This window comes from Bos javanicus, chromosome 19 (assembly GCF_032452875.1).
Source record: "Bos javanicus breed banteng chromosome 19, ARS-OSU_banteng_1.0, whole genome shotgun sequence".
NCBI classification, from domain to species: domain Eukaryota; kingdom Metazoa; phylum Chordata; class Mammalia; order Artiodactyla; family Bovidae; genus Bos; species Bos javanicus.
In genome coordinates, this window is record NC_083886.1 from 34,746,000 (window position 1) to 34,760,371 (window position 14,372).

General features: G+C 39.7%; 1 protein-coding gene across 28 annotated transcripts in view; it reads left to right on the forward strand.

Moving 5' to 3' along the window:
* The window catches only part of NCOR1 (nuclear receptor corepressor 1), a 115,654-nt gene that overhangs the window by 11,441 nt on the left and 89,841 nt on the right, over positions 1-14,372 (forward strand). For all 28 annotated transcript variants that reach the window (XM_061389732.1, XM_061389739.1, XM_061389731.1 and 25 more), the window contains exons 2-3: positions 4,834-5,011; positions 8,439-8,575. In XM_061389732.1, the coding sequence (XP_061245716.1) occupies positions 4,904-5,011; positions 8,439-8,575 (245 nt within the window). In that variant the 5' untranslated portion in view covers positions 4,834-4,903. The remainder of the gene's footprint in view (positions 1-4,833; positions 5,012-8,438; positions 8,576-14,372) is intronic.

Below are 14,372 nucleotides of genomic sequence, written 5' to 3' on the forward strand. Positions count from 1 at the left end.
ATTGCTGTACATCTCATGGATCAGTTTTGAGGAAGGAGGTCAGCTCATAGTAGGCTGCAAATTGCAATTATTGTGACCAGAGGTGGGGCCCGTTTGACCCGTAAATTTGTATCCGGTAAGGGCTGATCTCTAGCTTTGCTGGTGTTCTGTTACCCACCTGTGTTGGGTCGATAGTAACTGACTTTATCTTTAAAGTATTTCAAGTTAAACTTCACTAAAACCACATCAGAAAACTAGGATGTCACGAAGGATTGGTTATGATAAAAGGGAAACACAGACCAATTATTTTATATACATCTGAGTATGTGTTGTACTCAGGACTCAGCATTGCTGGAAATTAAAACAAAACAACTTCAAAACAACACCATACAGCATAGATTTCTCGTCATGTAAGCCATTGTTGGAAAAAAGTTTGGATGACCTTGAGCTAAGATCTTTCCTTTTGCGTCTCCATTCCATTTATAGCTTTATTTGCTTGGGATGTCTGAGTTGGAAGGAGAGCTCAGAGACCTCAGATCTCATAAGCAGGGGTGCAGATCAGAATTACTTGGAAAACATAAAATGTTTGTGAACATTCATACAGTGAAATGCATTACAGCAATAGAAAGAATGAAGGTCTTTATGAACTCATGAAAATGATTGTCAAGATGTGTTAAGATCTTATGTAATAAGAGCAAGATATTGGACAGTTACATATCCACCAAGGTCCCATTTATGTAGGGGGCAAAGTGTGTGTGTAGGCATTTTTAAAGGAGACTTTGGAAACTACCAACTTTGGTTGCCTTCTGGGAAGAGAACTGAGTAGAGGCTGGGGACAGGGGTGAGAAGATTTTCCCCTCTGTATTCTGTGGTACTTTGAGAAACTCTGAGATCATGCATATAATATATATTCCCCAAAACAAAACCAAAACAACCTCCCCTGTCCCTGGCTGGCTTTTCCCCTTCCACTGGCAAGTGCAGGTGTATCGGAGGAGAGCGCTGCCCAGGTGGTCTTGAGGGTGGTCTTATCTATCTCAGCTCCTCAGAGTAGCTCACTCCCTGTGAGAAAGCAGCACAGCGTCACAGGAAACACTAGCTTCTCCCATTTTTGCCATAGATGATTGTGATATAGAGAAATTTTAAAATTTCTCTGTGCTTTCAGATTCCTTATCTGTAAAAATCAGTGTTAGTTGGGTAAACCTGAAAACCTCCCGATTCTTAGATTTTCTAACTTTTGTGCCTTGGACTTTGGCGGGAGCAGGCAGGAAGCAATCAGCTGGCTTTTGCCGTCTTCTGACCCATTCTGATGATTAAGGAGCATGAATGTATTTTTAAAAGCTTTAAGAAAGTGTAAGAGGGGAATATAGAAGAATATTTTTAAAATTTGGGGTAGAAAAGGTCTTCGGAAAGATGAAATGAGTTGGGAAGGCCAAAAGAAAATGTTTGTACCATGCAGGTCACACACATGGCCAGCAGAACCCCATGGCCTCGGTCACCTTCTCCCTCCCTCTTCCTCTGCCTCCTCACTTTGCCTTAGGGTTTCTCTAGTTTCTCTCCACTGAATGCTCTTGTCTTTTCAAGGCTTGGGCTCAAAAGTCATCTTAGAATATAATGTGTTACCCAAACTGGAACAGTCTTGAGAGGGAAATGGAACATGGTTAATAACTGCACGGGGACAGTAGTTGTAAATTGGGTGTTTCAGAAAATTGGGGCATGTGATCATCCTGGCTTTTTACCTGCCAGGCATGTCTCCCTTCCCCTTCTCCAATCCTGTCTTATTTATAACACTTTATCATAGTGTTTGTGGTTACTTCGTGTCTGTGTCTCCTCAAAATAAGATGCCTGTCTTGGTCCCGTTCTGTGCCCGCATTTAGAGCAGTGTTGACAGACAGAGTATACAGCTCAGTAAATGTTTGCTGAATATGTACATGATGTTTCTGCCTTTAGCCTTAAATTCTTGTGAAGATATGATAGACATACATGAAAAATCAAGTGGTAGTGGTGTATGTAAATTATACTTTTATAAAACAAAATGTTCTCTTTTATAAGAACGTTTTTGTGCACGTAAGTAAAATTTTTCATTAGCTAAACTTTAAAAAATACTTATTTTTGACTGTGTCAGGTCTTGGTTGTGGCGCGCTCTCTCTGCAGTTGCAGCAGGTGGGCTCTATTTGAGGCATGTGGGCTTAGTAGCCCTGCGGCATGTAGGATCTTAGTTTCCTGACTAGGGATTGAACCTGCTTCTCCTGCATTGCAAGGAGGATTCTTAACCACTGGACCACCAGGGAAGTCCCTCATTAGTTAAACTTCTTACAAAACAATTTTCTAAGCTCTTGTATATTTAGGGCAGCTCCTTGAGAAACCGCCTCAAGCATTCATCTTGGATATGTCTATTGAATAACCAAAAGAATTCCTAGAAGCCGAGTTGCTGTGGTAGAGAATGTGCATATTTTCAGGGCTGATACTGCACAAATTGCTGTTCTTCTTTAGAAAGCAATCTGTACCCAGTTTACCAACACACCAGTCATGTTGTGAAACTACCTTTTCCTCCAAACCCTCACCAACACTGGGCATTATTTTTTTAAATATTTTGCCAATTTGTTTTTTACTTTTCTTATCTTTATTCAGATTGCCTTCATTAATTTTATTTCTTTTGTTAATCCCATAATTCTATCATGTTCTCATGTTTTATATTTCTGTTGTGATCATTTTTTCTTATTTTCTTATATATATATCTCAGTATATCTAAGCAGCCACTAATCTACTTTCTGTCACTATAGATTTGGCTGTTCTGGACTTTCATATGAAAGGAATCACAGTCATTGATGATTGGTGTCTTATACTTAACGTTATGTTTCAGAGTTTGTTCAATCTATAGCATGTATCATGCTTTGTTTTTTTTTTTCATGGCAGAATAATAATCCCTTTTGTGAATATACCCGATTTTATCTATCAGTTCCTCATCAGTTGATGGACCTTACATTTAGAGTATTCCAAGGTTTGTGTAGTTATTTGGGGACTTGAGATCTTGTGATATTAAGATGTAAACACTTATTCCACCTGTATTAAGCAAAGAGGACTCACTGTGAGACTACGTAGGCAGTTGAACAGGAATCCGGGGAGAAGGAAAGAAGCACAGTACCTCCTCCTGGGAGCTGATTCTGGAACACAGTGTCAGAGGCAGTTCCTGGTGTGTCTCAGGGGCACCCCTGCTCTTTGCATCCTGTTCTGGCCCGTGTCTAGGCTGACGTCCTCCGCTCCTCTCCAACTGCTCTGACATGTCCTTTGGCTCATCTTCACTCCCACTCTGACCACTTGGCAATAACTGACCTTCTCAGTTCAGATACCTGGAGGGGAATCTGATTGGTACAACCCTGCCCCATAGAGTGGTTCACTTGACACAAACATTGGGTTGAAGCCACACTTTGACAGGGCCAGGGCCTCTAGGAGGAGTCAGGGACCTGGCGCGACCCACATCTGTGGCTGTCAGTCTGTCTGGAGACGACCTAATTCTCTAGGCCAGCGACCATCACACTTGCTGGTCTCAAGACTCCTTTTATACCCATAAAGATTACTTGGGACTCCAAAGAGCTTTTGCTTATGTGGATTATATATGTTGATATTTACCATATTAGCTATTAAAATGGGGAAATTCAAAAGATATTTATTTAAAAATAATATAAGCCCAAATGTTAATGTAATGTATTTTCCAAAATAAAGCAAAGTTTGAGAAGAGTGACATTGTTTTACATTTTTGCAGACTTCTTCAGTATCTGAAAAGAAGATTGCTTGATTCTCATTTCTTCTTCTGTGTTTTAGTCCTGTGATACTTTGTTTTGATGGAAGCTTATGAAAAAAAGCTAGCCTCATATAGATATGTATTTGGAAAAGGGAAGGGTATTTTGATAGCCTTTTAAGATAACTGTGGGTATTCTTTGATATCATACCCAAACCAGACAAGTGGTAAGGTTTATTACTGTGTAGAATTTGCAGCCATATCAGTAAACCTTTCATATTCTGTCACATTAAACATTTATTGGTTTGTCTTGCAACTTATTGTGGTAAAATGTTTTGACTTAAAATGTTTTATTTATGCATAATCTTATAATTCTGTATTGGTCATTTGGAAAATATTGATTCATTGAGTTATGCAGATCTTTAAATTTCATTGTGTAATATCAAAACCTCAACATTTGTTAATATCACCACCAGTCTTGCTGGAAAAGTCTTTAAATGTGGGGAAGCTGCTAGGCTAATGGTGGCGGATACAGGTTTTTTTGAAACTCTAATTTAAAAAAAAAAGGGGCAGTAGTTTTCTTGAAGTGATAGGCTCTCGTTTTTCTTCCTTGAAAGCGTTTCTATCCCTAGTGTCTTCTTAGGCTGTCATTCTGGGGCCAGATTATTGAATAAAGACAATATTTCCTCTGCACAAACACCTAACCTTGTAACTATTCCTGAATCCTTTTAATAATTGACTTTTTACAGTTTTACAGCCATAGATTTTTGTTTTTGTAATGTTTAATATTTGTGTCTCAGGTAATTATTGAAAGAAAGGTATTTACTGAGCTGCTGCTGTGTGCTGGCTCCTGAGCTAAGATTTTATGTGTTCACTTTATGTAGCTACTGGTTTTATTTGTGATATGTTAAAAAACCTTCTTCTCAGTATAGAGGAAAAGACCCATTTCTGGTTTTAAAGCCCTTGTAACTTCTGTTATATTGAGTAAGTATTAATATACGGGAGAAAGCTTTTACTGATAATAGTGGTTTTGTTTATGCAGCTATGGTTATAAGTTATTAGAAGCACTCTTGGTGAGTTAGTTCTTATCATTTCTGTTTTTTCCCCATCCTGTACAGGTGATTTCCTAGAAGCATGATTGTTTGTTGCACTTGATCTCACAACCTGGTGAGGACATCCGTACTGATAATGTCAAGTTCAGGTTATCCTCCCAACCAAGGAGCATTCAGCACAGAACAAAGTCGGTATCCTCCCCACTCTGTTCAGTACACCTTTCCCAGCACCCGCCACCAGCAGGTAAGGAACAGACATCACGCAAACTGCACATGTATTCTATGTTTCTCTCTACTTTTCCTATGTAATACATTTGTTGATCAGAAACCAAACACAATTATATATATGTGTGTGTGTGTGTGTGTATATATTTAATGGCAGGAACCATTCTCAAAGGTTAAGGATTAATTATATTTATCTTCTTAGTGTGGCTTTATGCCAGATTCCAGGAGTTGGCCATGTCTCTGCTTCTGATGGTAGGAGTTGTTGATAGAGTGTCAATGACCTAGAGTTTCTAAGTTAAGACCTATGTTTATGTGCCAGGTTCTCGTTGAGCATTAAGCTGGATGGAAGACTTGGTGTCTTGAGTGAGAGCCAGGTCTTGAGCTTAGATTTTCTATGTGTGTGTTCATGTAGCTACTGGTATTATTTGTGACCTATTAAAGAACTTCTACCTTCTTGAGAGATTTGATAGTAGGAAGATGAGTTTGTGTGATTATTTTACCTTGTGAAAAAGATGAAATTACCAGCTTGGAGCAGGCCAGGGCCATGGGTGTAAGCTTTGAAAAAAAGAGATGGGAAGAGATGAAATGGTCCTTAGTTTCACGTTTTTTGCAGATGCCCTTTTTGGTTGAGAAAGTCACTCTCTACTCTTCGCTGAGGTTCTTAACCGTGGTTAGGTGTTGACTTTGGGTTGTGTGTCCTTACTGCCTCAATGCTGTTCATCTGATTACTGATTTCCTAGCTTATTGTTGCTGCTGCTGTTTTTAAATCAACTTTGGGTTTAGTTTATATATAATAACATTTCATTGTATGTGTACGTTTTGACAGCTTCATACACCTATAAGACTACCACCAAAATGAAGAGAGAGAGCATTTCTGCCACCCCAGGAAGTTCCCTTTTTCCCTGTCCAGCTCAGGCCCCCTCCCCCACCTCCTACAGACCTCAGCTCCCAGGATACCCATCTGCTTCCCATCATGACAGATTCCCTTTGTCTTGAATTTCACATGAATGCTTTTGTCAGTGGCTTCTTTTCTGTCTCATATTTTTGAAATATATCTGTGTCTGGCACATCTTGGTAATTTCTTTTTATTGCTGGATATGGATATACCACAATTTGTGTATGTAGCCACTTAGTTTTCAGTGTACAGATCATGAACCTCTTTTGTCACATTTATTCCTAAATATTTAGTATTTTTGTTGGGTTGTAACTGGTACTGCTTTTTAAATTTCAGTTTTCAGTTCACTGCTGCTATGTATATTAATTTTGTATCCTGCAAAATTACTTGTTACTTCCTGCTTTTTTATGAATGCCCCAGGATTAACTGTGTAGATGATACTGTAACCTGAGAATAAAGACAGCTTTGCTTTTCTGTTTCCACACTAGGTATCTGTTCTCCTTCTTACTTATTGCACTGGCTAGACGCACCGCCCCCCCACCCCACCCCCCGCCCGCCCCAAGCCCCCCGAGTCCCATGTTGAGTAGAAGGTGAGAGTGGACGTTCTTGCCTGGTTTCTGATCTTAAGAGGACAGCATTCAGCCTGTTAGGAGTGTTAGCTTGGGAAATGTTCCCTCCCCCTGTATTTTCTTTTTGTAAAAAAACTAAAACTAATTTTATCTGTTTATTTTGGGCTCTGCCGGGTCTTTGATGCTGCGTGGGCTTTCCTCTAGTTGTGGCAGGTGGGAGCTGCTTCCTAGTGGTGGTGCGCAGGCTTTTCATTGCAGTGTTCTTTGTTGTGGAGCAGGGGCTCTAGGGCATGAGGTCTCAGCAGTTGTGGTTCCCAGACTCTAGAGCACAGGCTCAATAGTTGTGGTGCATGGGTTTCAGTTGATCTGGGGCATGTGGGATCTTCCCAGACCAGGGATCGAACCCTTGTCTCCTACATATTGGCAGGTGGTTTCCTTGCCACTGAGCCACCAGGAAAACCCTATTCTCCACTTCTGAACTTTTCTCTTCTGGGGTATCTACTAAATGTCTTCTGTATTCAGTGAGGTTTCTTGTCACTGGCTGGAGGAAATTTGAATGAGTTCTGGCCATGTGTAGGGCTTCCCTGGTGGCTCAGTTGGTAAAGAATCCACCTGCAATCTAGGAGACCTTGGTTCAATCCCTGGGTTGGGAAGATCCCCTGGAGAAGGGGACGGCTACGCACTTCAGTATTCTGGCCTGGAGAATTCCATGGACAGAGGAGGCTGGCAGGCTCCAGACCATGGGGTTGCAAAGAGTCGGACAGGACTGAGCGACTTTCACTCTTACTGGCCCTATGGGAGCTCTGGGAATTGCTTGTTTTATCATTCCAATAGTTCTTTCTTCGGAAGTTGTTCTTGGTCCAGCCTTTTAAAGACAGGACTGTGCTCTCCTTATGCATTACAGATTGGAATTCAGCCAAGCACTTAAGGGAACCCAAATTCATATTTCAGGAAATCATTCTCTAACTCCCTTGGTGATTTGGTTCCAGATTTGTTTTCCTCTGAACTTGGAATATGTATTTGTCTGTTTTGTTCTAGTCAGTGTTGCTGATGAGAAGTCTTTTTTCAATTATGATCCTTCTTACTTTGTAGGAAACCAAGTTTTTCTGTCTTATGACTGATAGTTTTCTCTCTATCATTGCTTTTCTAAAATTCTGATTTTAATTTTAAATTTAATTTTAATTTTAAAACATTCTGGTTTAATGTTTAAAGTATGCTCAACTTTTCTCTTAGGCCCTTTGAAACCTGAGGAGAGGACTGAGTCCTTTCTAACTTCTGAGAAATGCTGCTTTTTTATTTCTTAGAATATTGCCTCTCACCTGTGGATGGATATTGAATGTTAGAGCCTTTTACTGTAGCTGAGATTTCTAACTTTTCTTCTGTAATTCCTATATCTTTGTGCTCTACTGTGTTCTGAGAAAATTCCTCAGTGCTGTCTTTGCTTGTATTTGCCCTTTACATGTGTTGTTCAAAAAATAGGAAGATAAACATAAAAACACCCACCTAGAATGAGGGAAACTGTTACTCTTAACTAGCATGCTGATCTCTGGACCTCTGTTTCTTCACTTGTCACTATACATGGATTTAACTAGATGGCTTCTGTGACCCTTCCAGCTTATCCATTTTAAATTTAAGATAGGAATACTTTTTAGGATTTCATATTGCACACATGGGTTTGAGATCCTACTAAGTAAATAATACAGATTAGGAGTTACTGTGATTCGTTATTAGAAGAATAAATCAAACACAGGTTGAACACGAAATTTCATTTTGAATTCTTTTGAGTGATACACAATTAATGTTGATTAATTGTGGTTAGGTTATGGGAAGAGAATTAGGTCAGTGAAGCATTGAAATCACCATTGCTGCTTCTTCCCATGCTTATTGGACCATAACTGCCTTTGTACATTTGCCCTTGGTTTGGCTGCATGATGCTTTTTGCTTGTTGGTTAATAATTAACGTGTGACTATTATACTACCAGGAATTTGCGGTCCCTGATTACCGTTCTTCTCATCTTGAAGTCAGTCAGGCGTCACAGCTCTTGCAGCAGCAGCAGCAGCAGCAGCAGCTTCGCAGGAGGCCTTCCCTACTTTCAGAGTTTCACCCGGGTTCTGACAGGTAACAGGTTCTCTTTCGTGTTTTCACCCAGGACTGAACTTGGGGAGTATATGGAAACTCCACATGTGTGTCATTTATTTTATTACTTTCAATTCAGTGTTAAATTTAGTCTTAATAGTCTTATTGTGCTCGGTCATTTACAGTTGTATTTTGAGTGCTTTTATATTTGTTGACCTTTTGGAGTAGTTGTCAATAATAGTTTATAAATTCTTAAAACCTTGTTTCCAGAATTCAGAGTTAATGCTGTACAGAGGGCAGTCCAATAGACCTAGATTTGAATCCTGGTCAGCTCTTGGGGCCTTGGTCACATTGTATAAGCTGGTGTTCTCTGTTCACCTTACATATTAGGAGCACCTGGGGAGATTGAAGAGCTTGATACCCAGTCTTATCTCAGAATAATTAAATTAGTCTTGGGGATTAGGCCCAGGTCTTTCTTATTCACAGCCAGGGTTGCTAGTCAGTGATTTAGACTCCTCAGACCTTAGATTTCTACCTGTAAAAATGAGGATAACAAGGCATTGTCTGCAAAGGATAGTGGGTATTTTGTCAGCTGATGTTGGTCTCATCCATGTCAGATACTCATTCTCTCCAGTGTCCTTACTGTCTCTGCGGTCTTTTACTCAATTCCGCGCCTCCCCGCCCCATGTTTTTTTTCCCATTCTCACTCTTAATCTAAAGTATCTTGAAATATAATAACTGTCTTTAGTAAATCACCTTTCTTGAGTCCTCGTTTTAGAAGTTTTATAAAGAACCTAATTTCCTATTTTAAAAAGTATGTTTATTGTTTAGGTTTTAAGATGGTAAAAAGTTTGAAATTATTCAGCCATGTTTAAAATCACTGTAAAATGCATTTCTTGGCGAAGATTATGGAGAGAAATCAGATCACTCTCCTCTGCTGTCTAGCAAATATACGAAGATAGTTTTTTTTAAGAAAGGGCTAAAAATGCACCCTGCACATAAAGAAGGAAAGAATATAGCCACTGCCATAAACTTGGAAGAGTGTTATTCGAGGAAGGAATGAGAAGAATCTTGCACAACTTGGCCTCCTAATTCCTGCTTCTACTGTCAAAGAAGCAGTGTTGAAGAAAGAAAGGTTAGTACAGTCCTAGGATTTCTCATGATTCCCCCTGATTTGGGAAAATGCAAGTGGAAGTGGTGATGTGATCGGTTGACTTAGGAATCCTCATTATGCCATCCTGTGGTAAGGATAGTTATAGGTGCCACTTTGCAAAGTGCTGAGCCAGAGCCCTCAGAACTGGTTACATGGCTGACTGGTGGAGCCAAGGCTAAGGATCACAGCCCCAGTTGAGTTTTCCCCTGACTCGCCCCATTTCTCTTGTTTCCTTAGGCTGTAGAGAATTATATAGAAAGCCATATCCAGTCCTCCATCTGTAGATAAACGCATACCAGGCAAGGTGGAGATGAGCAAGGAAACCGCACCCCCACCCCCCACCCCCATTCTGTACCACAGAGAGAGTCTGTGTAAGGCTGCTCATAGTCTACCTGAGCAGGAGGGTAAAGGATGCCATGAACCAGGAAAGCATACTCCTGGAAAGGAAGACTCAAGCAGTGCACTGTTCCAAAAACAAAAACCATTGTGTGTAAGAAGACAAAAAACAAAGAACATGCCCCATGAATGCTGTGCACTTAAGAACTTAAAATTAATAATGAAGTATTTAGAAAAATAAGACAACCGTATCAGATAAAGCGAGACTGGACATTCCTTTGCCCCCAGGGCCACATTTTAAATTCTGTGTATAAAGTGAGAAGGAACAAGGGATAAGATAGATGTGGCTGAAAGTCAGACCTTTGTTCTGGAAGAAAGGTCTTGAGATGATCACAGTAAAGGCAGAAGAAAAGGACAGAGAGATCAAAGCAATTAGAAAGAGGTGGATAAATATGGAGGGCAAATTAAAATCATCCAACATATTATAAGCACATGTGTTTCCTAGGTGGAGGACCTAGTAAGGGAAAGAAAATGATATTCATAATTAAAAAAAAAAAAAAAACACCTTTTTTCCCCTTTAACATGAGGGAAGAAATCTGTAGGTTAATAGGACATACCTTGCTCCAGGAAAAATTTACACAGGATGGTCAATACTGAGACAGATCCTGGTTGAATTATTATTAAAGTTTAAGGATAAGTAAAATAATCAGGAATCCAGCAAGCAGAACAAGTCCTCAATAAGAGAAAAGAATCTGACAGAGTAATAGCTACAAAGTTCTGAGGAGAAGAAATTGAGATCCAAAAATATTATATCAGACATGTTTAAAAGCAATAGGCAGACATTTTTAGACATGAAAACACTGAGTATTTAAAGCTTCTTGAAGAATTTCACAGAGATGGAATCCAGTTGAATAAGGAATGGAAGCCATGGTCAAAGGATTACAGTAGCCATAAACCCATTCAAGTGGAGGTTCCATATGAGACATCTCCAGGAATCATGGAATCATGGTTCCTTAGCAGATGTTAGTACTAAATCTTGACAAAGTAAAATAATATAAGTGCCCCAAATCAGAGATACGATAAGTATTGGGAGAATGTTTAAAGATATGTGTTTGAAAAGTGTGCCTGGAGTGATTTGATGACTTCTAAAAAGGAAAACGGGTTAAAAAAAATTCTTCAGTGCTTTTCATAATTATTTTCCTTACCCTTTTCACTTTCACCCTGTAGAAAGAATTTTTAAGGAACTGATTTCTTGCAGTAAAGGAATATTTAACTGGAATGTAGTAATTCCTTCCATTTTTAAGCCTTATTTTATTTTTTCTCATATATGTATCTGTATAAAAATAAACCAAATATTCTGTATTTAAAAAACACTCTATGTGATTCTTCTGTTTTATTTTTACCTGTATGTCCATACATCTGTATGTAGAAATAAAGGATGTCTGGTAATGAAACTCACCCCTGATTACAGCTATTGCTATGTGGTGGGATTTGGGGTGATTTGCTACTTAGTTCTGTTAATATATTCCTGGAATTTTTTTGTTAGCAAATGTTTATTATTTTATAAACACAGCACTCACAAAAAGAGTTATTTCTGTGTGAATATCATTCATCATGTTTTCTAGATTTCACTGGAAAAATTAGCCCAGAAGGGAGTCGCAGTCCACTCCAGTATTCTTGCCTGGAGAATTCCGTGGACAGAGAAACCTGGTGGGCTACAGTCTGTGGGGTTACAAAGAGTCGAACATGAGTGAGCGACTAACACACAACATCTAAAGTATTTGGATGTTTAATTAAGTAGGTACAGAACAACTGAGGTAGTTTCAGATACTATAAAAGAGAATCAGAGAATCAGATTTCTCTGATACTGTAAAAGAGAATTTCAGAGAATCAGAAATTCACAGAGGTCAACTCATATTTATACATTTTAAAATTTAAGTGAAATTAATTTTGTTTTGGACAAGAGTCTCCCTCAGCTGGGAATAAACACAATAAATTATAATTCTGATTGATCTTCATGGGCCATTATTTTAAATAACTATGAACTTTGTATTACCCCTAAGTGAAGGTTTATTACAATAAAAAATCCATTTGACAAATTTGCTTTAAAGCTATTTAAAGATGGTACTAATAAATGATGAAAGTCAGTAAAATGTAGACAATTTTAAATTTAAGAGTCTGCAGAGATATTTTAGTGTGAAATCTGGTGGGTTTTTTTTTTTTTTTTTTGGTTGGTTTGGAAGTACTACATTTTATTTTTCTGTTCATCAGTTGATAGCTATTTGAGTTGTTTGCACTTTGTGACTGTTGTGAATAATATTACTGTGAACATCCAAGCACAGATTTTTCTGTGGCTGTCTATATACCCCTTTGGAGAAGGCAATGGCACCCCACTCCAGTACTCTTGACTGGAAAATCCCATGGACAGAGGAGCCTGGTAGTCCATGGGGTCGCTAGGAGTCGGAAACGACTGAGCGACTTCGCTTTCACTTTTCACTTTCATGCATTGGAGAAGGAAATGGCAACCCACTCCAGTGTTCTTGGCTGGAGAATCCCAGGGACGGGGGAGCCTGGTGGGCTGCCGTCTCTGGGGTCGCACAGAGTTGGACATGACTGAAGCGACTTAGCAGCAGCAGCAGCATATACCCCTTTATACTCCACGGGCATGCTTCAGTCGTGTCTGACTCTTTGTGACCCCATGGACTGTAGCCCACCAGCCTTCTCTGTCCATGGGATTCTCCAGGCAAGAATCCTGGGGTGCATAGGGGATTTTCCCCACCCAGGGATCAAACCCCTGTCTCCGTCATCTCCTGCGGTGGCAGGCAGGTTCTTTACCACTAGCACCACCTGGGAAGTTCCATATGCCCCTTTTCTTGGTCACATACTAGGAGTGGGACTGCTGGATTAGGTGCTGGCCCCTTTTGTTTGCCATTTGGGAAACTACCAGACTGTGTACAAAGTGGCCACGCCATCATACAGTATTAGTTTTTAAAAGGTAAGTACTTTGTTAAAGATGCGTGTTTCATGCTTAACTCCCAAAAAATTGTATTTGTTTTCACCAAGATTTTCATAGTTCATTTAAATTTTTTTCTGAAATTTTAAATGGTAAATTATGTATTTATTTATGCATGAGTAGTTTTGTTGTAAAAAGAATTGGCAAGCTGAAATGGGGAATAGTTTGATTTCTTGATGGAGTGAGAGCTTTCAATACTGTTTTTCTTATTGTCCTGTGCCCTGTCTTCCTGGAGTTCTCCTCCAGCTGTGGGTACACCTCACCCACTGGCTTTGGTCAGTCTCCCAGGCAGAGTGGCTGGAGGTAAAATGTGATCCTTGGAAGTTAGCTTTTGTGGATTGTGTCCTGAACAGTGGTGCCCAGTTGGGGGGACGCAGCTAGGGGCCCCAGAGGGTTGCATTTGCTTATAGAAGTTCCACACAAAATCTCCAAGTAGGCCAGTAGCAGCCCTGGTTTTCAGTGCTGCATCGAGGAGCATGGCCTTTATCTGATTGCCCCTGGCTGCTCTGTAGAGGGTGGATTTGAGGTGCATAGACTGAAGCAGAGAGAATGTGTCAGAGAGCGAGCTGGGGAGAAGGAATGTGGACATCAGACAGGATACTGCAGCCTTATCAAATGCATGATTTTCAAATATCTCCTCCCATTCTGTAGTTTGTCTTTTCATTCTCATGATAGTGTTCTTTGATGTACTAAAATTTTTTATTTTGATGAAGTCCAATTGTCTACATTTTTCTTTTGTTGCCTTACCTTTGGTGTGATATCCAGGAATTCACTACTAAGTCCAAAGTCAGGAGATTTTCCCTATATTTTGTTTCTAGGAGTTTTTAAGTTTTAGATTTTTAATCCATTGTGAGTCCAACTTCATTGTTGTGCGTGTGGAAATTCCGTTCTCCAGCACTTTTTGTTGCAGAGATTGTCCTTGCCCTGTGGGAGGGTCTCGACAGCCTTGGTGAGGCTGACTGAGATGTGAGAGTTTATTTCTAGGTTCTTAGTTGTATTCTGTTGGTCTGTAGGTCTGCCCTTCTGGCTGTACCGTGCTCTTGATTATTGTATATTTGTAGTGAATTTTGAAATTGCAAAGTGTGAGTTCTCCAACTTTATATTTTTTCTACAGTTTTGGCTGTTTTCAATCCCTTGAGATTCCACATGAATTTTTTTTTTCTGAGCCAGCTGTCTTGTGGAATCTTAGTTCCCTGACCAGGGATCCAACCAGGGCCCATGACAGTGAAAACACTGAGTCAACGACTGGACCACTAGGGAATTCCCATCTCCATGAATTTTATGATTTTTTTTTTTAATGTCTCAAAAAAAACTGTTGGGATTTTGCTGGAGATTAT